The 25,527-nt window shown below is 34.2% G+C and overlaps 1 protein-coding gene across 4 annotated transcripts in view; it reads right to left on the bottom strand.

Annotated features, from left to right (window-relative positions):
- The window catches only part of PTPRC (protein tyrosine phosphatase receptor type C), a 125,641-nt gene extending 103,067 nt beyond the window's left edge, over window positions 1-22,574 (bottom strand). For all 4 annotated transcript variants that reach the window (XM_044267547.1, XM_044267548.1, XM_044267549.1 and 1 more), the window contains exons 1-2: window positions 22,474-22,574; window positions 22,277-22,392 (exon numbers count right to left, since the gene is read on the bottom strand). In XM_044267547.1, coding sequence (XP_044123482.1) covers window positions 22,277-22,349 — 73 coding nt within the window. In that variant the 5' untranslated portion in view covers window positions 22,350-22,392; window positions 22,474-22,574. The remainder of the gene's footprint in view (window positions 1-22,276; window positions 22,393-22,473) is intronic.
- Window positions 22,575-25,527: the final 2,953 nt, after the last annotated feature.

The raw sequence follows: 25,527 nt of genomic DNA, 5'->3' as shown, positions 1-25,527 counted from the left end.
CCATTTACAGTATATTGAGATTCAAATGTTTGAGAACCATCAGTTTCAGTCATGGCATAGGAGATATGGAAGCCACAAATTTCAAGTAATTTGAGCTCGTCACCATTAAACTATGCTTTTCATTTTAAAAAGTAGTTAGATTTATATTCAAACAGTGAGGGTTTGCAGTAAAAGGGATTGCACACATTGGCATTTGTGGCCTCTAAGATTTCTTTCATCCAGATGGTACAATGCCCCTCCAACAGGAATTGAGAAAGGAGCTTACAGAGAATATTGTCCTCATAAGGCTGCTGTGAAAGTTGGTAGATAGGCATGTGGTTAGGGGTGGGAGTTTTGGAGTGAAGCCAAAAGTGAAGAATCCCAGTGCAAGACCCAGTGCACTTTGAGTCATTGTGCTATTGCTAAGTTCTCTGAAGAAGATAAGAAGGTTCAAGGGCTACTGCCAAGGTCACCTAGAATTCATAAGGGGATCTCTTCCTAGGCAGATGGATGCTGTTCTCCATCATGGTTTCCAAGTATTCCCTGAACATTCCAGAAACTAATAGTCAAGAGTTTTTCAAAAAGGAACATTGACAGAAGCACGTACGATTCCTCCCCTAGACTCCATCACAGCTGACAACCTCGACTTACGGTTCTAACATTTGTATCAACTCAGAAAACATCTATTCCTCTCCTCTTCTATAAAACTTGGGATAAAAAAATTAAACACCGCTGCACAAAAGACAAACATGTAAACCACATGAATGTGATTCACAGAAGGGATGCACGTGATGACAGGTATATGAAAAAACAATAGAAGTCAAATTAAACATAAGGCAGAAACTTTCAGAAAGACCAGTTGCACTTATAAAATTAACATACGTTTTAAAATGATGAATTAAACTCTAGCAAGTACGTGCAAAAGGAAACTCAGATATTGCAAGGCAAGAAAAATATTCTGAAGAGCCATTTATTAATATGCATGAAGAGACTTAAAATGTTCCTGGTCTTTGGCACAGTCATTCCAAGTCCAGGACCCTCTCTTAAAGAAACGGTCATATGTCTACGGACAGGGGTTCCATATAATTATATGCATTTTAAGGAAAAACTGCCAAAATATTCTTTTTTGCCTGGAAACTAATGCACTAGTTCCACAGAAAAATTAAGCAAAATATCCTTCAGGCCCAAATTGGCTTGGTCATCAAACATACGTTGTTCATTCCTTCAGATAGTCCCCACCTACGGTGGCCTAGGAGTAAGCGTGGGTCTCTTCCGTTTCTCCACAGTGGAACACCTCCACGGTCTGGGGGTGGGGGGAGCCTACACAAGAAGTTGCACATGGGGAGGGGCACGTGTCTTATCACTGCTTTGTATTCGGTTCCCTGGCATCAAGTGATACGTATATTGACGGTTTGTAGGAAAGATGTCTTTCCTACGAAATAAGCAAATGATTTACTATGACATAGCCTGTGCCTGGTGGTGACAAGCAGAAGTCAAATTATGAAGAAGCTTCTACCTCTTTCTTAAAGACTTAACTTGGATCCTACTTTAGGCCCCAGTGTCATTGGTCCATCTTAATTAGCCTCCAAGTTTCTAACCTTAATGAAATATAATGTCACGTCTCTGAAAGTTTCGTTGTACTTGAAGTAACTTGGTCCTTGATTTAAATTCATCATTATGAATTTTTAAAAAATGTTAATTTTGAAAAATCTTATCTGGAAGAAAAGAAAAATTTTTGTTCATGTACCACACCAAAGGCAGAATGCTGGCTGCCAGGGTAGGTATCTGCTATATGCTTTTGGAAGGTAGGACCATATCATGTATTCAACTTAACATTCTCCAATGGTTGGGGTAAAAATTACTTCTTCTTCTAAAGACTTTTACTTCAAAGGGAAGGGAGAACTAGTATTCTTTTCTGATTATTATGAAAAACAATCAGAAAACTGGCTAGTCTCTCTAAAGTCTTCACTGGAGGCCCAAATTATCACAATTTTCCAAAAAGTAGAATAAGAAGAACATAAAGGCAATTCTTTTAAGTCTTGTCATGTTGCCATAGGTATTTATGTGTGTGTATGTTTGTGTGTGCACGTGTGTGTGTGTGTGTGTGTGTGTGTGATATGTTCCACTCAGTATCACAAATACCAAAGTGTTAACCACCTTTTTGGGGGGTGAGAGGGACAGGAAAGTGTGGAAGACGCATAGAAAATGTGTTATCTTCATCTGTAAAAGGTCAAGCAAAAAAGTGTCACAACTTGTACCACTTTACATAGAATTTTTTTTTCATATACCAAAGATTGATAAATCAGAGTGAACTTTCTAGGCTATCCATGTCATTCTGTCTCAAGGAAGTGAAGCATTTGTGGTACTGTGTTTCTTTCATGAATACCATTATCCATATATTCCCTTATTTTATCCCCTCCTTATATAAGAAAGTAACATAATAAAATAATATTCAAATTCAGTAGTTTGCCGTTCTTCTATCAGAATATCAGTCAGTCATGACTATCGGTCTATCTACACAAAACAGTCCAAAATATTCCCATGATACCAAATTGTCTCAAAGAGTTATAGGGCTTCATTCATTCATTCATTCATTCACTCATCCATTTCATTATTAATTCAGTAAATACGTGTTTAAAAACTACTCTCCAATGTCAGGCACTGAGGATACAGAAGCAAATAAAGAAAAGTTTCTCTCTCAAAAGAAAAGTTTCTGTCTCAGTGGAGCTTATAATATCATACAGAGTAACTAAAAAGTAAGTAGAAGGGCATCCCAGTGAGACAGGGATCAGAAAGACACCCCTGTGGGCACATAGGATGACAGCAATCCATATGACTTTACAACTCTTCCCTGGAAAAAGGAAAAAACAAAAACAAAACAAAACAAAAAACTGTGCTATTCCACAAAGCTGATTATGTGGATAAGCTCAGTTTAACACATTCATCGGGTAACTATAATTAGAATATTTCTGTATAATTATGGAAAAGATGCTACCAGTGCATTTGTTTTTCATGGGGTACAGAGGTAGCCAATGGCAACAAGAAACCCAAAAGAATTCTCTCAGAATGAGGACGGGGATGTTAAAACATGAGCAGCAATTCTGAATGGATAGAGGGTAGTTGTAAAGAGGTAACTGAAGACGGCAACAGAGATGCAACACTGAATTGGGTGTTTAGCAAAAATGGACTTTCCTCTTAGACTTCTGGTATTTCCATTTGGGTGGAGAAAAAAAAAAAAAGGCAAAAATTTTCTCACAATGTTTTGCAACTTCTGCTTCCGGACTCAGTCAGAACCCAGAAGTAGCAACAGAGATAAAAATGAAAATATTGTTTATTTTTTTAAATGACAGTTGATTTTCATCCATAAAACTGACTATAATTTAATTCAGGTATGTTTGGGATTTTAGGTGAATATCTATATTGAATCTATTTTATTTAAAATTAAAAAGTAGTTTATTCATGCCATCCTTTATTTTAGCTTGGGAGGAAAATTAAATCTCTACTGTTTGGCACCAGTAAAAACAGAAAATAGTAAGGCTTATAAAAGTTGAATTTCTTTAATGGAAAAAAAAATCTAAAACACCAGTAACCCGATGACAGTATTGGATATCAGAAAAAGATTTTTTTCTCCATTCATTTTTTATCAACTAATAAAATTAGAAGAATTACATTCCTGAAATATTAATTATCAACCCTGTAATTGGTAAAAAGACTAAGCTCATTCTCTCTGCTACAGTAATGAAATATTTTGGACTTTAGTCCAAACTTTGCTTTACTGGAAAAAAGACAAATTGCAATATTTATTTTAGATAGGAATACACATACATATGATAAGCGAGACCTGATCTTGATTCCCTCATGGTGTTAAAATATTCCATAAAACCAAGAAAAAGATCTTCCAATTTAAAAAAATTGATTTCCTCTCTCTAATTTAGTCTCCTTCTCTTGGGCACTTCACTATTACTTCTGGATAAAAGTCTGCCTACTTTAACAATTTCTAGTCACAGGATGTGGCTGCCTCAAGTTTTATCTTCATCTGGCAAAACATAACCAACCTATTTGAGCTCTCAGCTCTCGTTTTTTAACAACTAAATTTTCCTTGTGCACCCACCCTCCACACCACTGCCATGACGCGTATTTCTCCCAAAACAAGTGGGTAAACCTCCTTGGGGGCAATTTGTAGCAAGGTATGACAGAGTCACTCTGTGGTGCAAAGCCCAGCTCATCAGACTAGCTCTCTGTTCAGGTATCAACTGCTAGACACAAATTCCCAATGTCCCTTTGTATCTCCTGTGCATACACTGTTTCTTTTCTTGTCTTCTCTTTTCGTTTCCTTTTTTTTTTTTTTTTTTGAAGATTATTTATTTGACAGACAGAGACCATAAGTAGGCAGGGAGGCAGGCAGGGAGGTGGGGGAAGCAGACTCCCTGCTGAGCAGAGAGCCCAATGTGGGGCTCAATCCCAAGACCCTGGGATCATGACATGAGCCGAAGGCAGAGGCTTAACCCACTGAGCCACCCAGGCACCCCTGCATACACTGTTTCTGTAGGAGGCTCTCATCTTCTGTTGGCAGGTGTCTGGACCCACTTGGGGGAAAAATGTGGGTGGAGGAGAGAAAGAAGAGGAAGCAACCAAATCTGGTAATTTAAAACTGAGGGTAATAGGAATCTATTTCTTCCCTGTGCAAAGGAAGAAAGGATGTGACCTTTTTCACTATGAAATACTTCATATTTATTCTAGCAAATCTTACCAGAAATCACTGCCCCACACAGCTAAAGCGGTCTTAGAAGGAAATATGCATAGTGGACACCTAAGATTTGGAATGAGTCTCTAGGATGACTAAATTGTCATTGTACCTTTCAGTACAACTGGTAAATACATAGATTAATACTTACATGAAAAAAAATTTTTCCAATTACCTTGAAAACCTTAATATCATTTGTTAAGTCTTCCTAAACCTTTCTAATATTTAATATTTCATTACTATTATAAATTTCTTACTTGTGAATATTTCTGATCTCTGATCTCTCTCTCTTTTTTTTTTTTTTTTTTTTTTTTAAGTAGGCCCCATGCTTCATACTGGAGTCCCTGCTCTTTTATTTTGTTTCCAGTTTTTTTTGTTTGTTTGTTTCCAAATTTTATATCATGCTCCCTTTGGTCACTGTAACAAGTATACAACAAACTTCAGGGAATAATGCTTAGTAGAGAGTGCTTTCTAATGAAGCATCCAAGAGTTAAAGATGTGGTCTAGAACAGCACAGTGTTACAGGTGGGTAAGTCCTAAAGAAATGATTTCAAATGAATTAGTATTTCTAAAGAAAGCTGGTGCGGGCTGACAATTTTGTCTTCAAGAGACACTGATTGCCTGCAGACATTTTTGTTGCTCGTCATGACTGTTGCGGGAGGAGAGGACGAAGGTGAGCTACTGCCTCCAGTTTGTAAAGGTCAGGGATACGGACATCCTTCGATGCACTGGGATGGCTCATTTATCCAAGCCAACCTATCAATCAAGTTGAGACTGAGAAATTGAACTAAGCAATTAATTTCACTGAAAAAATTTCATTGAGGTTTAAGTAAGTTAAATAATTTATCAAACACCTCCAAAGTCTAAGTCTAGTGAAAATGAATTAGTGATAGATGAAGGATTCAAAACTTGTCCCTGAATGTCCAATCTGAATCTCATTTCATTATATCAGGCAAACCTGATAAGTGGGTAAAACCTCGTGGTACACTAGAGGAATGCTGGACCACGTTCCTTCATTTTCAGTAAAACATGGGGCAAGTCATTAAATGTTTTTGAGTTTCAGTTTCACATTTTTTATAAAATAGATGAGTTAAACTAGATGATTTCCAGTCTCCTTTTTCTCTAAAACTGTACTATTGTGTCATTACTGATGGCTTGTGTTACTGTGGTCTCCGAATTTCCAAATTCTCCTTCTCTTTCTTTAAAATTTCTTCTCTAGGAATACAAACCCAAATAAAGGCAGGAAATATTGTTGCTACTTCGATAGAATCCTGTGTCTTGAACTATGCTTGACTCTCAGTAAACAGTGAAGAACATAATAAAATTTAAATGCATTATCAAAAAATTAAAAACAACTTCACTATTTTTTAATGTGAAGACAAGTTTTTATTGTCCTTTTATATCCTGTGTATATATTAAATGATTTTGACTATATATCTGCAACACAAAGACTATAAAAATAAAAAAATATGTCATGTAAACAGCAGTGTTGTTAATTAACTCACTGAATGGGTTAATTAATTCACTGATACCCACTGATATATTTTCTGAGATAAAATTCTCCAAAGTATTTATGGATCTGTAAATTCATTCTTAGCAATTTAAATATTATAGATAAGAAACATTGATCAGTTTTTAAAATTTTTCATTTTTATACTCCTGTATTTAGAGGGAGAGAGGGACCAAAGTTGTTTATTACCTGTTGTATTTTACTTACTGAAGTGTTCAGTAAGATCAATTGCTACAGTTGTAAAATAGGACAATAGACATTAAGAGAAAATGTATCCTTGTCCTCTCCTCACTGAAAACAAAACTAGTACTTGTAACTTGTGTGAATAAATTTTGGGGGTGCCTTATAACCCCCAAATCCTAATTTCAAATTCCCTCTTATTATAAAACGCGAGAGAGAAATTTTAGGTGTCAGAGTGTTTCCTTCCATTTTTTTTCAGTCAGAAGAAAATAAATTAAAATAAGGTATTTAAATAAAATTTAAACAAAAAAAATTTTTTTTTTTTACAAAAAAGAATTTTAATCTGCCCCATTTGCCATCATTATTGTTAACCTCTGGACATTTTAACAACATGCTGGTGGATCTTAAATCAATGAACACAGTAAAGGAAAACATCTGTGGTTCTAATATTTTTTAGATTGGCTCTTAATATTGTTTTCATACAAAATTAAAATGTATTTTAAAAACTAGCCAAAAAAATTCCCTAATCATGTAGTAAAATATTGGGCATGAAAATTATATCAGTTTTACTGACAAACATGAAGCATGTGTATCTGTTAGAGAAGATTATTAGAAAAGTCAGTGGAAGGAAATGTTTTCTTGGCCATCAAATCCAGATATTAACTCATAAAATGGAGACCTCGAAGAAGGACAAGTTATGGTATCAGATATCTTTCAGAAGTGTAAATTCAGAGAAAAATCATGGATAAGGAAAGCCAGAATAAATTTTTAAATGAATCATGTTTTAGTTTTAAAGGAATTATAGAAATATATTCATGGTTTGTTTGTTTTTTTTTCAGAAACACCATTATGTACATATTTTTTGTTTAAAATCTAAATAGGTGATAAAGGTCATATTTTAGCAAAAAACAAGTCCATGGTAAGCACTGTCTTTCATAAATTGACAAAACATATACCAGAACAAAGATTCTACAAAATCAAGGCATCGTAGATTGCACTGATTCTTCTCTTTAGTCTATCACCTCTTTAACAAATACAGATCTTTGTAGGGTGACTTAGTTACAAAATAAGAATCCACATGACGGTGGTTTGAACATTCTATATTTCTGTACTTTGATTTCTAGATTAATATGCAAACTATTTCTTATTCCTTATCTCAAGATTCCAACTCTTAAAGCGAAACACCAAAAGAGAAGCTAATTATAATAGTAATAACAGAACTCGGGCACTCCTGTATAGTTTTGCAGATGCTTAAAGAATACAACCATCCCTTTTTCATTCCATTTCATTCTACTACAAGAAGTGATTTCTCATTCATTTTCTATGGCCACCCTATACTTAGAAATGTAAATATTAAAATTTAGTTTAAGAAAAGGCATTCTATTAAGGATAACCAAGAAAAGACATTTTGGACTCTGAGCAAGATGCATTTTTTTTCTTTTGGAAAATTGACTAATTCAGATAGATGAGAAAAATATGTATCATCAGATTGATGTGAACAGAAAATGTCTTTGGTTTTACAGTGCTCTTGAAAAATAAAATGTGACAAAACTGGCACAAATTTTACATTTGACAACTAAAGATATTTTTATTATTCTTGCTTCCTTGTCTTTGAAGTACTCCTTCTGTTGTATCTGACTTGTTCCACTTCCAGAATTTTGAGCTTCTACTTGCCTTTGATCTCCCACTAGCCATTCTCTATAGTTCTTCCACCATGCCTTCTAGCTGCCCTCAACATAAAACCACCTTCTATTCTTAGAACAGGGATAATTTTTTATTTCAAAGGCTTTGGTGATTTTCTGTTTTAGATCACCCTGAAAATATGTTTAATCTTCCTCTGTGTGAGAACCTCTCCTTCTTGAACCTGAAGATGGACTTGTGGGTTCCATTTGTTCTTAAGTTGCCATGTGGTATCACAACTCTGCACACTGAAATGATACTGACTCCTCTCTTTTCTCTTCTTTTTTTTTTTTTTTTGATTGTAAGTTATTTCCATCATTCCAACTTTTATCCTCAAAGTAGGGGGCAGAGAAATAGTGACATTTTCTTGCATAATTGAGCTCACACATCTTAAAATGGATTACTTAGGTTTACTAGGCTTTTTATGTCCCTATTTACATACAGCTAGATTTTCTGCATTACAGCAAATTATGCTCTCGAACTCACTGATGTTAGTGCCTGCATACATGATTATCTATTTTCCACACACTAAAATATTGTTTGCAATAAATGGATTCACCTTCTCTCATTCATTCTCTCTGCCCCCCACCCTTCTCTTCTCTCTTTGTCTCTCACAAGCTTTGAGGCAGATGGACTTAAACGATGGCTTTATATCCTTGTGAAAATGAAGCCAGGCAGAAAGAGAAAGCTGCACAACTTTCTCCCGTGCTAAGCCTTTTCAATATGAGCTCATTTTTGAACTCAGAGTAAACTACCCAAACATCTGATGTGCCCATTTTTGAACTTGAACAAAATACCCTAATAGAACAACAAATGTCAATAATATTTAGATCGCTTATTCTTTGGGTTTAACCATAATTCTGTTTTCCTCTGTTCACACTGGTGACTGAGGTTTATCTGAACATTTATTTAATATTCCAAACCATTAGAAACAAAATACAGAAAGAAAGATAAGGTTGAACAGCACAATGCAGGTGAAGCATCTTAGTACCAAGCACATGGGAGGAGCTCATTAGTACTTTCCTTTCTTCACTCCTTCTTTCTCAATTTTAGTGTTTAAAATTAGAATGAGAAAAATTAAGCTTAGCTATTCCCTTTGGGGATATTATAATCAGTAAGTTTTATGATAAAATATCTGGAAACAAATTAACAACTTTACTGATATAAGATACGTATAAGCTAGACTCCATAATGATTTGTATATGTATACTTAAGTTAAATGAGATCACATTTATACAGTGTTGAAAACACATGGCACATGGTAGCACTATTTTCCTTATTAACAATTCATCTTATTAAATATATATATTTATATAAGCATATATATGTATATAAATATATAAACATATTCAGAAACATAGATATGTCCCCAAAAGGACAAATTCTGATTTGTAAACTCTTTATCAAGGCTCTTTGGTCCTACTGAATATAAGCCTAAGTAATAAGCAATTGTTTTTCAAATTTCTCAAAGAAATGAAAGATTTAAAATTTGTTTTAGAAATAAGCCTTTTATGAAATAATTAATATTCAACAAACCTCCTAACCTGTCCATCTATTAGCTTAAATAGGATCTTTAAAGATTTTTATCAAGGTGTACCAAAACAAAATATACCAAACAAGAAATTCAATAGTGTTACCTTTTCAAGACATTTTCAATTAAATTAATAATTCATATTAGTCTTTCAATATGTTTTACACAAATTTTATTAAAATATTATTTTAAGTGATACCCCTTTTTTCGAATAGCTGAGCTAGCAAGGGAGATAAATATTATACATGTAAATATATATATATACACACACACACACAAATATACATATATATTTAATTCTTATGAATATTGTTACAAATTATTTTCATAACTTACTTTTGTGCCAGTATTAAAGTTAAATAAGGATATTTGACAATAATTAGTATGCTTATAATTACTATTCAACCAAACTTTCAAAAGACACAAATTTCGACTTTTATGTGAAATTGGCAGGATTCTCATTAAATCATCAGCTTTTTTTCTCAATATCCATAGCAAATTTTTTTTCCCTTTTTCACTTTGGCTACCCCTTCTCACTTTTTCTTTTCCTAATCCCTGCTCTTAACTCCTCCAAATATGATGTGTCCCAGGGCTCAGAATTAGGTCCTCAGTTCCTTGGCTTTAAATTCCATCTCTATATAGTGACTTCCAAATGTCTGACTACAATCTAGTCCTAGTGAGTCCCACACTCTTAATTCCAATCAATTTCTAATATCTCTAGTTGAGTGTCTAATGAGAATTCAAACATTAATATGGATAAAACAGAACCCTTGATTGCCTACCCCAACTGGGGTGTTTCTCATCTTAATTGCTCATGAGGAAAAGATGAGGCGTTCTATATAACTTCCTATTTTTTTTTTCCACACAGCAACTTCTCTTGATTCTATATACATGTGTCCTTTCTTTCCACCACCACTGTCAGCACCTAGTCCAGATACCACCCCTTTTCTTCTTTCCGCCAATTCAACTGGCTCCTAACTTGTCTCCAGGTTATAACTCACATCCAATCTATTCTCACAGAAGCCAGAATAGTCTCTTTAACATGGATGAAAGATTATCTCATTCTCCACTTAAAACTTCTAAATAGCTTACTCTCTTTATGCTTAAGGTAAAAATCCAAAGTCTTTCCATTGCCAACAAGGCCCTGTAGGACCTGCCCCTTCTACATATCTCTCCAGCTTCACCACAAACCACTCAGTCTTTACCCACCATACTGCAAGCACCTGACCTCCTTTCCTTGCTTTGAACCCACCAAGTTTTTGCTTTTTATGAAGAAACTTTGCACCTGCCCGTTCTTCTTTACAAAAATCTTTACAAATCTTATCACCCAATATCAGCAGCCCAATGACACTACTTTTAAGAGGTCTTCTTTGATCACTGTCTAAAAGACCAGTCACTCCCCAATTTGGCCTGTCTCTATCATGTTACACTGTTTTATTTCACAGCACTTATCAATATCTGAAACTTTCTCAGTTATTTACTTAGTTTTGTTATCTCTTTTACTAAGATTAAGCTCCTTGAAAGTTGGTACCTTTTCTGTTTTATTTATCACTGTGTCACCACTTAGAATAGTTCCTAGTACATAATAGGGATTCTATTTTAAAAATGGCTAAATCAATGAGTAAATTATCTCATCTAATAGCTACTGCCATTGTTCCTATTATACAGATAAGGAACTGAGGATTTAAAAGGTAATGTTTCTAATTGGACAGCTCAGAATGGAATCCAAGCAACATTTCAAAGACTGATTTCTTAAGCACATTGAAGGTCAGAGCTGATTTGAATCCAATATTTCTAGTATTATTTCTTTAAATTATTTTCATCAGCTCCCTGGCCCTTTTCTTTTGCTTACCTACCTCCTACATATCATCACTCTCTCCCACAGTCAATGCTTTGAACTGGTATCTTTTGCTTAATTAATTTTTCTTAGCTACAATGTACTTTGAACATACCTAAAGCTTCCATCAGTAAATTCAGAAAATAAAAACATGGTCACTAAAAAAATAGAAAGACTTAGGACTTATTAGGGCATAAGTTAAAAATCTTAGGTTAGAAACTAAAAAAGGGATTTGGAAACCTAAGTCTAAGAATTCAAGGTAGAATACTTGACCTAAGTCATTTCATTGACAGCCCACATTTATCACAGTAACCAAACAATAAACATATTTTTTTATTCTTTCCTCTCCCTTGAGTTTTAGCCAACCTGTCCCTGGAGTAGAAAACTATAAGACAGCTTTACCAGATTCATTTAATATGCCTCTTGGATAACCATAAAAAGCTTATCTAGTGTCTACACTTCCTGGAATAAGATGAGAACCTCATGTGTTTTCCATGATCAAAGTATTTAACAAAGGTCAAGTTACTTCCCCTGCACTTCAAAAACAAAAAAAATTCTAGATACTTTGGTAAATTATTCAATGGCTTTCACTTTATGTAATATAAAAAACAAATTAGTTTGGGGAAAATCCATTCTTTCCATCATATCACTCACCCTCAGACAGACTCAGTGGTGTACCTTCTTAAGCTCCATTTCAAGATGATGGCAACATTACTTTTGTATTATTAATGCAGCATCAACATTCATAGTAAATATGAATTAATCAAAGATGTCTTTTGTTTTTTAATAAGAGACAAAATCTTAGGTGACTTAGATCTTGCTAAAAATATTGAAGTGGCTGGGTGCCCAGTGTTTTACCTATGTAGCTAACTAAACTGCATGGGGCTGAAATGTATGTTTCACACAAATGACCTCTGAGAAACTACCAACCACTGTGCAGTCTTGGTGTGATTTGCCTACCATCAAATGGTCATGTCCTCAATCACCTGGTCACTAGGCTAACCACAAAGAAGTCTGAGTAACCCAGTCGAAAAAGAATGGACCAAGAATCAGACTGACCCAGGATGAAATATCAGCCCTTATTAGCCGAAAACCTTGGAAAACCGTTAGGGAAGAGCACCAAAATAATTTAAGTGTTTATTTGCATGCTATGCACATGTGTATGTTTTAACATGTCTCTCTAAATAAAGCTTTTATTTTCAGGCCAAATCATAAAGCAAACAAACCAAAGAGAATTGGGACTTTTGTCTTCACATCTATCACCTTTATTTATTAAATATCTAATAATAACCTGCACAACTCTGGCAGATTCAGAACTTCTATAACTGAAAGCCTGCAGAAGAAATCTAAAACAGGGGCCTAGATGTGGTCTGGTAAGAAAAGAGTTTTTATTTAAAGAGTGTATTATATGCAGATTTTAAATAATAATTTTTAATCTATAATTTGTATAGATTGAGAAAAGAATTAATCATCTGGGGGCGCTTGGGTGGCTCAGTGGGTTAACCCTCTGCCTTCGGCTCAGGTCATGATCCCAGGGTCCTGGGATCGAACACTGCGTTGGGCTCTCTGTTCAGCAGGGAACCTGCTTCCCCTCCTCTCTCTCTCTCTCTCTCTCTCTGCCTACTTGTGATCTCTCTCTCTCTGTCAAATAAATAAATAAAATCTTTAAAAAAAAAAGAATTAATCATCTGTTGCAAGGTATGTTATTACTTTGAGGAGAAAGCTTATGGAAAAGTTGGAAGATTTAAAACCCCATCTTCAAGCAGCCACTGCCACAATGAGAGTATAGACTTCCCAAAGATGGGCATAGAATATGGCATTCCCAGCTGAAGGTACAGGGAAAGTACTCATAAAATATTTGTTCATGATATGAATTAATGAATGAGCAAATAAACAGATTTAGCTAGACTGGTGAAATAAAATATTCAGAAAGTTTTTAGTGATGGGTTTCAAGAATCCTGAGATTTTTACTTTCCTATTTATTCATTTCTGTGTTTCTCAAGTTGCCTAGAATAATCATGGTTCACTTAGAGAAAAAAATGTAATGTGCAATTCTACAAATAGCACTTAATCATTTTACACACAGAACTAATCAAAACAGAGATAGAAGGCAAGAAGGAAAGAAAAAGGGTGAGCAAGGATTTTAAGCAATTTTTTCTTCCTTCTATTTCCTGAACTTTTCCATCATGTAGAAACTTTACTATAAATACTGTAATAATGACAACAAAAGGACAGATTTAAAATCACTTTTGTGGGTTGTTAAGTGCTTTCTTCATACAGGGTTAGATTATACTCACACCTATCCACTCATTTAACAAACAAGTTTCAAGGACCTGCAGGGGCTTACTGATAAATAAGCAGAGACCCAATGATGATCTACACAAGCTCACCAGCTATATGAGAGAAAGCCAGGTAAAGAGATCTCCAAGAGGGTTATTCATGGGATCATCATGAACACCTGCCCAGGTGTGAAAGGACTGGAAAAGCAGGCAACATGCAAGAGGGCTGCCCATTGGAAGTGACCCTTGAATTAAAGTTTAAAGAGCATTATAATTTGCCCAGTTTAAAAAAAAGAAAAAAAGTGGAGGTAAAAAGAAACAGCCTGGTCAGCAGTTTGAAGAAAAGAAAACATTATATTTTTAGGAAAATCCAAGTTACAACAGGAGTATACAGTTGACCTTTGAACAACACTGATTTGAACTGTGTAGGTCTATTTCTGATGTGGACTTTTTCTGATAAATACAGTATTACTGATTTTTTTTCCTTATGATTTTCTTAACATTTCTTTTCTCAAGTTTACTTTATCACAAGAATACAATATATAATACATATGACATACAAAATATGCATTAATCAACTTTTATGTTATCAGGAAGTCTTATGGTCAATAGTAGACTATTAGTAGTTAAATTCTGGGGGAATCAAAATTATACATAGAGTTTTGACTGTGTAGGGCATCAGTCTCTCTAATCTCCATTGTTTAGGGTCAACTGTATAGTACATGTCACAAAGTTACAGATAAAGCTATAAAAATCTGGCGGGATTAAATTAAAGTTGTGTATACCATGCTAATAGCTTTATTTTTTCTAAATGCAGAGACAAGAGTAGGATGATTTGACACCTTATTTTGATCTCACCTACTATGTATATTGAAAACATTAATTAATCTCTCTAATTTTTGCTGTACCAACCAGTAAGAAGTTGGCATAAGGTGTGTAAGCTAATAAGAAGAATGCTATGCAAATGAATGAGAGTTAAAATGCGATTCTAGACTATACAGCAGTCTTGTAAGTACTTCTGAAGTTTGCACTGGTTACTTGAGAAGTAATCAAAACACTTGAAATCTCAAAATGTAGCTCTCAATCACAAAATGATTGTTAATGATAGCTATATCAGCACAATATAAATTAGAAAATGTCTAATACTGCACAACTTAAGATTTGATGGAGGTAAATACATTAGATCAATTACATTTTGTGTCATATTGAAATGTAAATAAAAAAAAGAAAGAAGCAATGGCTAAAATTGTGCAGAAGTAATGCTGTTTCTGGCTAAATAGAAGAATTAAAACTTTTTAGGAAATTTAGATCTGCATTATTTGACCAAAAAAAATTCACGTAGAAATATCATAAGCATAAAGGAAAATTATCAGAGGCATGTCTATAATCAGTAAAATTGGATGTGGATTAAAAAAATTGATTCATGAATTTAATATTAATTATAAAAATTGAATGAAAAGTCATGCTATGGAACATAAGTTCAGTAAAATTCTTTTAATGAAAAAATTGGTAATGATTTAATCAGGTTATATAAAAATGCTCAGGGAATTAGTTTCGCTTAATGAGTTTGTTTTGTTTTGTTTTGTTTTCTCTGAAAGCAGTTCTCAAGGAAAACTCATAAATATAGGTATATTCTAATAAAATGTTTACTTTCTTAAACATCCTTGGGATCAAAATCATGGGATCAGTTATTCTCTATCCAATAGGGAGCCACTGAATGAAAATTATACAAAGGTAAGTTTCGCCTTTTACAGAGATTATCCTAGTACAAGTAAGTAAGAACACACTAGGGATTGAAGGGAGGCAAAATTGCAGGCTATTGTCACAATAAGAAAACTTAAGAATCTCTAGCAAAAAGTTGGATTTACAAACTATTTAAGAGGTGACATCCAGAATAGCCTGAAAAATCCCTAAAACGGGATGGAAAGTTCAAAGAATTCAAAGATCTCTAAGGGTTTATTCCTTTACCTCATAGCCTTAAACTGTATCTCCTCCGAGCCATTCAAGGAAAGAGATGTAATTTGGAATCCTGTGTCAATAATAAATAGCTACTGCTGTGATTTTATGGGATTGTGTAAATATAATACGTAACTCTGCAGGACATCTCATAGTTTTCAAAGCATTTCACAAATATTCTCAATGTTAATGCTTATAGGACTTTATAGATGAGGACACTGTGTATCAGAGATGGAAAGTGATTTGAACTGAGATCATACAATTCATTTAATTTGATTTTTAAAATGCTTCTCGATCTAAATGCCATCTCCAACACAGAATGGCACCTACCTCATTTCCTATGATGCTTAGTGATGATTTTATCACTAAACAAATTACTGTTTTTTTTCTTTAAATGGAGATATTTAAAATATGGTAACCACATTTTATTGCCATGATTTCATCCCTTTGTTATCTCTTAACATCATTATTATTTATATAGGATTCTCTAATCTATTTTCTATGACTATCAGGACAATTAATTATTATTAATATTTACAATGCCGCATTTCTTCTAGCACATTAGAGCTTTTTGTTATGTTTGCTAGAGTAGCTGTTCATTTTCTAATACATATGTGTTGATGCTGAGTTGCCCTTTGTTCTTGATTTGTGCCTCACTATTAGCAGATCACCTCTTTTGAGGGCTGATGATTTTCCTGCAGTTGTTCACATTTGGGTTGGAAGTAGTTTTTTAAATATATGAATGGCAATCATTTTCATTGGAATATCATTGCATGTAGTTATAATTTTATTACACATGCAGTATATATAAGAGAAATTGAAGTTTTAGTAAAATAACTTTTTCATTTCAGGTATTTGTGGCTCATTTTTACTAGGAAATAGATGTTGAATCTTTAAACACTGTATATATAGCTAAGCACCATGGAAGATGTTAAAGTTGTTTGAGTGGGTCTTCAGTAAAGAATCTAATAAAAGGGGGTGCCTGGGTGGCTCAGTGGGTTAAGCCTCTGCCTTTGGCTCAGGTCATGATCCCAGGGTCCTGGGATCGAGCCCCACATGGGGCTCTCTGCCCAGCAGGGAGCCTTTTCTCTCTCTGCCTGCCTCTTTGCCTACTTGTGATCGCGCTCTCTCTCTCTGTCAAATAAATAAATAAAATATTTTTAAAAAAGAATCTAATAAAAGCATTGATAATCTTACTGATTATTTTTTCAGTCAGTTAAAGATATGAACGCACATGGAAGGTGCTTATGTAGTTCACTAACACTGACTTTATATTTTGTATTTATGTCCAAGTTCTGTTTATCTTTTCTTGTTTTTGCTGTTATTCCTGAACCCACAATACTCTGCTTACAGTAGTCCTCCCCCAGACTCTTGACAGACCGAAACTGAGGTAGCACCTAGACATATAAAAATGAATGCAAATTAAAATTTTTAAGCAATGATTAGATATTTCTTATCTAAATATTGGTTATGACCTTGTATACAAAATAGATCTATATAGTTCAGTATTATGGAGAAATAGATATCACATCATATGGCTGAATGAATAGCTTGCAATATTTCTTTTTTTTCCAAAAAAATTTATATTTTTTAATAATTTATAATTATAAATTATATTTTTTATTAAATTTTTTAATTTTTTATAAACATATATTTTTATCCCCAGGGGTACAGGTCTGTGAATCGCCAGGTTTACATACTTCACAGCACTCACCAAAGCACATACCCTCCCCAATGTCCATAACCCCACCCCCCTTCTCCCAATCCCCCTCCCCCAGCAACCCTCAGTTTGTTTTGTGAGATTAAGAGTCACTTATGATTTGTCTTATTTCATTTTTTTCCTCATCCTTCCCTACAGAGTATTATCTTTATGTATATAAAACTAGAGCATTAATCCTTTAATAATAGGCAATTAGTATAGAGCTGGGTATCTAATACAGACACAGATATTAAGACTAGAATGAAACTAAGTTTAAATTGAGATTAAGTTCAATTTCCATTCCAATTTTCTCCTGTGTAAATATTCCCATAAATTTATAAGATGACTGAAAAAGATCAAAGGTGTTCAGTGATGACAAATCTTTTTCTCTGCACCAAGGTGACGGACACATACATGATCTGATCAGAATGCTGTGTGTGTGTGTTAACACTATGCTTTCACCTACAAAATTAATCAACCTAATTATAAATATTTGCTTTTTACCTACTCAAACTTAAATTCACTATCATGTTATCTTAGTAAGAAATGATGCCCAAACTCCCAACAAGCTTTTTGTGTGCCCAGAATGCAGTGCATAGAGTGAGCCCTCGAAAGCAGTCCCAAAACACTACCAGTGTCCACGACTCTATCTGCAAGGACTGGACCTGACTCCCTGGGTTTTGGTCCCCATGGTAGAGAAGTATCTCCTCTCCCACCTGATTCCTTACTTCTCTTCTTACAGTCATCTCTATCTGAAGAACAAAATTAACCCACCAAATGAAATGCCATTACTAAAAATGTCCAAGAGTAGGCCAAGAAGTATTTAGGAATAACATTCTTGAGCTATGGATTTTTGAGAAATTAGGAAGGTCTTCCAGATAAGAGGGAAAATAGGGAGATGAATGAAGGAAATAGCAAAATAATAATAATAAGAATAAATCAAATTTTTAAAAATCAAAACCTATAAAAATCCAGATCCAAAATGATTTTATTTAACCTTGATGACATTGTCTAACTCCCTCTATCCTTCCGCTCAATGTTTTGTTTTGTTTTTTTTTTTCTCATTTCTCTCTTCCTTGATCCTTTGTTTTGGAATTTTTTTTTTTTTTTGTATTCTTCCTCTTTCCCCTTCATTATTATAATCTTTGGTCTTTTCAAAAAACATCCATAACTTTTTAGTGTCTGGTAAGAAATCAGGTACAGAGGATACAGAAAAAGGCATAAGACATAGTCTGTGCTTACACACCAGTTACAATGGAAGTAATGGTAATCACTGATTGGTAAATAATAACGCTAACACCACCACCAACAACAAAATTGAAATAGTATTTGAAAAAATGCCACGGAAAGTTGGCAAAACATGTACAATTTCGGTAGAGAGATTTTCTGGCATGAGTGACCGAAGAAAACATTCAAGAGGAAATAGGACTTGCACAGAGCCTTCCAGGTCCTGAGGAAGTGTAGATGAGTGAAACAGAGTGTTGAAACTGCCTCCTGTGGGCTAATGAATCATACAAAAAAAAAAAAAGACAAAATACTCTCTGCCCAGCTCCAGGCCCAAGTCCAGGCCCAGCTCCTAGTTCACCGAACCCAGTGGCTCTGACGAGGAGTTTAGCATGTATGCCAAAGACAATAAGAAGATATCAGAGGGTTTTTTTTCTTCCTTTCATTTTATATTTTTAAGGTGTAGAGTATAGAAAGAAATGGATGAGACTGCAGATAGATTAGGAAACTATAATACTCCAAGCAAAAAGTGATAAAGGCATGAATTAAGGTGATGTCAATGGAGATGAAGAAGGGGGAAAAGATTTTAGAGATTATTAAAAAGCAAAATTATAAGACTTGAGGAGCATTTAAATATATCTCAGTTTTTTTTCATTTTTCTCTTCCCCCCCCTTTTTTTTTGCCCCTCAGAGGAATGAGTCTGGAAATGGGAAATCAGGATCACCAATATTTAGCAGGTAATGATATCAAACTCTGAGAACAGAAAACAAGAAAATAAGAATAAAACTGGCCAAGGATTAAAGCCCATAAAAACCCAATGTTTAAAAGTAGACAAATATGAAGAACCAGAAGGTAGATAAGTAGATATGTGTATGTGTGTACTTTATGATTCACAGATAAACACTAGAATAGATATGTGCTTGTATATCAATATGTAGGTACCCCAGAACAGAGAAAAGACCTAGCTCAGACTAACCACACTGCCCTTCTACTTACTTATATAGAAAAAGATAGGAAAAGGAAAGACAGACCCTTAAGTCCATCTTACCCTTTCCCTCCCCCCATCAAAAAATGCATTTCAAATTCTAGCAATGATAAGGATCACAGACAGATTTTTATAAAAAATAAATACATGTACAAGATTCATAAAAAATAACTTTCATATCCTTAAATCTCTAAATTGTGGAGTATTTAGATCTTAGTAAGGTTGCTTATTAAATTCAATTTGCACTGAAAGTCTGAGATGTGCAAGCATAATACATGTTTATAATGTGAGATATTTATTTTAATGTAGCTGGGAAAATGGAGAATTATGAGCAGGAAATGAATCTAAACTGTTATGACTCACATAATATAACTTGTATACCCTGGCTGGTATGTTATAGACTGATAGATTTACCTAGCTTTACTCCTTTTTTAAAGTCAGAAAACACTCATCCCTACCTGAGTTCTAAAAACAATCATCATTCCCTAGAATTATTTAGAAATGTTCAACTAAGTTTTCCAGTTATCATGGCAAAGAGGCACAGAGATTACAAACTTTTGTGTAAAACCCAACCCAGCATTGTTGCCATGGCAAAGCTTCATTTTGCCTTGCCACTATTTTTATTTTAGGTATTAAATAACACATCTGAGTTGTACATATATTTATCTATTAATTGATGTCTCTCTACATTTGGCTCTGGTTTTTATTCCCTTAAAGAGCATACTTCCTATGCTCACTGAACTCAATTGTAACACATTAAAATCAAGCATACAATCAAACTCATTAGCTGATAATAAGGAAATATATATAATTTAAAAGATTAATAACTTCCCAAATCATACATTGAATCACAAAATGTCTCTCTGAACTTAAAAGGATGGAATGTAAGATTTGCAGACACAGATAATTATACTTATATGTTAAATAAGGTTTGTAGACACAGATAATATGATTCTTTTGTTTTTTCCAAAAATATGTACACATTTCAATGCCTTTTAGAAAAAGTATTAGCTCTTGATATTTGTACAAACAAGTGTAGAAAAACTTGATCCTTCAAAATAAATCTATGTATACCTATCCATTTATTTAGGACAAATTATTCAGCACAATTGATTTAAATGTTTCTGGATAGTTTTATATTTTTATTTTGATCATAAATTGAAAGAAATTTCTTATGGTAAAAATCCCTAATAGAGTGAGTTGAAATTTTTATGTTGATTTGTTCTGTGTCCTACAAAATACTTCAGTGTTTCTTTGTGCTTATTTAAAAATGCTTTGCAACAGTTCTTAAGTGGGAATTTTCAATGAATATTCACTCTGATTTATGATAATATACATAGTATCGCCTGGTTAAAATCATTATTTGTTATAATTTGGTCTTGGTCATGATAACTAACTTTATAGAAAAGGTAACTTGAAAAACATTTTCTGTATTAAGACAAAATGTTGTTTCTCTATAAACAAATTTTAACCCATCTTTGCAGTTAAAAACAAAACAGTATCTTACAGCGCTTTCCACTCTTCTCGGTTACACAAAATATCAACTGACAATATAACAAGCTCTAGAGGTAGCTACTATCCTGCCTTTTAGAGGAAAGAAGAGTAGCGGAAAGTCAAAAACAGATTTCAGAGTGACTTCCAGTAAGCGACACTTTCAAAAAAAATTTTTCCCCCTTTTTAAAAACTTATTTGAAATGTCTACAAAAATGCCATTTTTAATATCCTTTCAATAATGAATAACAGCTTTTAGATACTACATCATAAGGAGTAATATTAAATATCAATTTATTAGTTACATTTAACAATCAACGGAGATGCACTCATGACCCAAACCGAAACTGTTCAATAAATGTCCATTAAATAGATAATAAATATGCCAAGATCTTCAAATTAAATGAGTACTTGAGATTCCCATTACATTTTCCTATAGAATACAGCATTTGCATGACTCTTAAGAATTTAAGCATTTTTAATCTCATCAAGGCTCTACTATTTACCCACACCCAGGAAGGGCGGTGGCCCTGTAAAAATTTCCGAAGCAAATGACCATTAAAACTATTAGGAGGAAACCAAAAACTTGTTTTAAAATACATTCTGTGCTAAGAATATGCATAAAATTAATATTTTGTAAATTCCCAAGTATATTATTTTAAGCTATCATATAGCTAAGTATTTAATAAAACTATTTCAGTAGTAATTTACTTTTGAGGAAGCAAACTCCAGTTCAAAAAAGAATGGCTTATATGCAACCAAAGCTATATTATGACTTTAAAAAAATCATTTTTTGTTAAAAGGATGAAAATTCACTTACTTTGTCATTAAGATTTCCTCAGACTTTCATAAACTTATATTCACATATTTGAGGGTTAAGTAACAACATTGCTTTTGTAATATCCTTGAATAGTTTATAAACAAAGATACAGATAGACAACGTTTCTTTTAAATTGTGATTTTCCCCCAAAACATTTATGCCTTTTAAAACAGTAACAATGTATTCTGTCACATAGCAAGACTTGTCTCTCTGAACTACAATAGCCTTGATCATTTTAGAGTGAGCTTCCTCATTTTCAATCACCAACACTTAACTTATTTTTATGTCTACTTCAAACCCATGTCTCTCCATAAGGAAAAAAAAAATATTACTAAGAATACATTAACATACTTGTACTTACCGGTAACAAACACTCCTGCATCCAGAAAGGCAAAGGCAAATGCCCAAAGTTTAAGCCACAAGTACATGGTCATATCTGGAAATCAGCTATATTCCTATGAAACAGCATGCGTCCTTCTGAAAGGCAAAATAATAGTTATCTCTGCAAAAGGTTTTCTTTGTGAAATTGAGTCAAAAATAAAAGAAATGAATGCATACTCTTTGCTGTTGTCTTATCACACAGGGAGCAATTTCCTCCTCTGTTACCCTAAGAACAAACCACTCTGGTAGCTACAGAAACTGCTAGGTAGTGATGTCAGATTCGGTTTTACTAACTTCTCCAAAAATACTGTCAAGACTCCTCTTTGCAGGAAGTCAAGAAAGTTGTTCAAAGTCAGTGCAAAAGTGTCTTACTTCCTTAATTCAAGTAATTAGGCCAAGTTAGTAGGCCTTTTAAAAGATTTTTTTTCCTTCAAGGAAGATGTTTTCTAAAGCTTTAAATAATACTCTCTTACAATATTTCATTACAACTTAAAAAAAAAAAAAAGTCCTATCCCCATCCCAAAAAATTCAATAATTCTCTCACCTAAGAGTTGATAAATCAGATCCAGGGTGGGTATACCAAAACGGGGTTGGCAAGATGACACAAGGATTGAATTAGTAGAAAATACCTGTATTTGATTCAAAATGACCAAAGGAGCAAGGAAAAATTACCTATATGGTTATTTTTTGCAACCAGTATCATTTACTAGGCAGACATTCAAACCCTACCAATATAACAGTTTTAGCAGTCAAACCCATTCTCTATGCAAAAGCACCCTCAGAAAGCTTAACAGCTTTGCCCCAGATCTTTCATAGACATCCTCATGGGGTTAGCAATGGAATCAGAAAGTCACGTCTACAGCAGCAAATCCTGCTTCAAAAAAAGAATGCTTCTGTGACTTGAGAGGTCTTTAGGCTGTTGATGAGGGTATGAAGGGCAATGAATCAAGAGCTGGGACGTTGTTGCTGGTTTTGTTGTTGTTTTCACAAAGCTAACCCTTTTTTTTTTCCTCCTCAGCAATATACTCCCAATCTTTTTGATGAAAAGACAGCAAATTAATATATAGCCTTCTTCATGATTCTGATGGTACTCTTAGCAAGTCCATCAATTAGGAAAATGCAGACTGGCAAAAAGCTACAGTGAATTCAGTCACACAATTAAATAAATTGGTATCATTATCACAATATCCGGTTCATTTAAAACCAATAGTGCGCATGTGCACAAGACACTGATTTGAGCCATATACAGTAAGTAAGGGACTTACAAACAGAACCCTTGCAGTAACTGTACAATCCTCAGGTAGAAAGCACAATTTAAGGGTTCTTGTATTTCAGTGAATAGATCTTTTCATATTTACAAACTCATTATTTTACTCGTCACTGGCTACTGGGAACTTACACAGCCAAATTTGTATACCCTTTGAGCAAATGAAAATAATCCCACATCTGAAATTCTGAATACTAACATCATAATGAGATTTTTGGTATGATTTTTATTTTATTTTGATTATTACCATACCATAGTTAACTTACTGGGTTTTTACTACGTCCCGAAATATGCTTAACACTTTAACTGCATAATCTATTTGTACAACAATGCTTGAGACAAATAATGTTATTACTCCCCATTTTACCCATCTGGTTCAGAGGGTTTAGGTGGTATGTCCACGTTCTCACAGCTAAAAAGTAGAAAAGTTGTGTTTTGAAATTTCTAAGTTTCATGTTACTTTCCTTTCTTGCTTTACTAACCTTCTTTGTTTTTCTCACTTCTTTCTCCAGTCTCTTTTACTATGTATTTTTAAAAATTTTAATCTCTCAGAGTTAGAACATTGATTCCATAAAAAGGATGCTCTTCTCTTTTTGCAAGTGTCTTTTCAAATAAAATTGCTGCGAATATAAACACTGCTCTTCAGGAGGTAAGCTTCGTGAGAAACATGTGTCAGGAGGCACAAGTTCAAGTGCTCAGCTTGCAAATTTATTTCTCCAAATACATTTGCAATGGAAAACTCTCCAGGAGTTAGCTTTATCTACCTGTAAGCAAATACTTGTGTTCTCTTAGCTTGCTCCTATGGCAGCTATTTGGCAAAACTAGAGGCCAGGAAGACATGTCCCTTGTATGACGCTCAAGGGAGTTAAGTATAAGAAGTACGCTCTCCAACAAGCTAAAGCAAGGAGGCGTTTAGAAGCCTTAAAGAGAGATTTTTAATGGAGCTTTGTAGATCATGAGTTTGAAGAAACAGTAAGAACTTAGATTAAATTCCATTTTAGACAAATGGGCAGAGAGATTCTGCCCAGCAAACACTGAGATTAATTAGGAATACCCGAGTTGAGTTATACATTTTGTTTTAATGTATTAAAAATGAATCTACTGTCTATAGGAAATATTAGACTTCGAGTAGCAAAATTTATATTGTATACTGCAAAGGTATACAGAAATAGAGCCTAATGTAGACCGAAAGCAATGGATAGATTTGCACTCAGTTCACATATTCTCGGAATGGCCATGGTGAGCCAGAGGATTGATACTCCTTGAGATGCAAAGAGCAAGGAGGGAGACAACAAGGAAGACCCTAGCAGTTTGCTGGGGGAAAGAGCACAGCCTCTCTTTGAGAGTGGACAGCTCCAGACTGGATTATCTAGCAGAAGTCTGGTTAGTAGTGAGGAACTCTATCATGTATGGGTCTAGCATCCAAACCCTAGACAGGAGAAGCAGAACTCTCTTACAGAAATAGGACTCTTTGTGACAAACTGATGTGATCTACTCTCTTGATTCTGGGAGAGTGGGCAGGCTGCTGATAAACGTGTGTATTTAAGAACGACTGAGAACAACTGAGGCTGGGAAGGGACCAGGGAACATCAGAATTTAAATGTAGTAAAGACAGTGGTACTTCTTGAGTGGTTGAAATAGTCTGTAGCCAGAATGGCCACAAAGCTTGATCAATAAAATTTTCAAATAATCCTATCTGACTCACAAGAGAGTCTAAAAGCCGTAATAGTAAATAAGTAAATAATATTTTATTTAAATTAATCATCATTTCCTAAACCTTTCAGTCACATATAATAAAGGTTTTGTAAAGAACAGAGGGGCACCTGGGTGGCACAATAGGTTGAGCACTGGACTCTTGGTTTCAGCTCAAGTCTGATCTCAGGGTGGTGAGATCAAGCTCCGTGTCAGGCTCCAAGCTTACTGTCAAGCTCCAAGCTTAGTACGGAATCCACTTAAGAGTTTCT

Source organism: Neovison vison, chromosome 10, assembly GCF_020171115.1.
Source record: "Neovison vison isolate M4711 chromosome 10, ASM_NN_V1, whole genome shotgun sequence".
In the NCBI taxonomy this organism is placed as follows: domain Eukaryota; kingdom Metazoa; phylum Chordata; class Mammalia; order Carnivora; family Mustelidae; genus Neogale; species Neogale vison.
The sequence above is the reverse complement of the archived record's forward strand: the minus strand, read 5'-3'. Positions and strand labels throughout refer to the sequence as shown.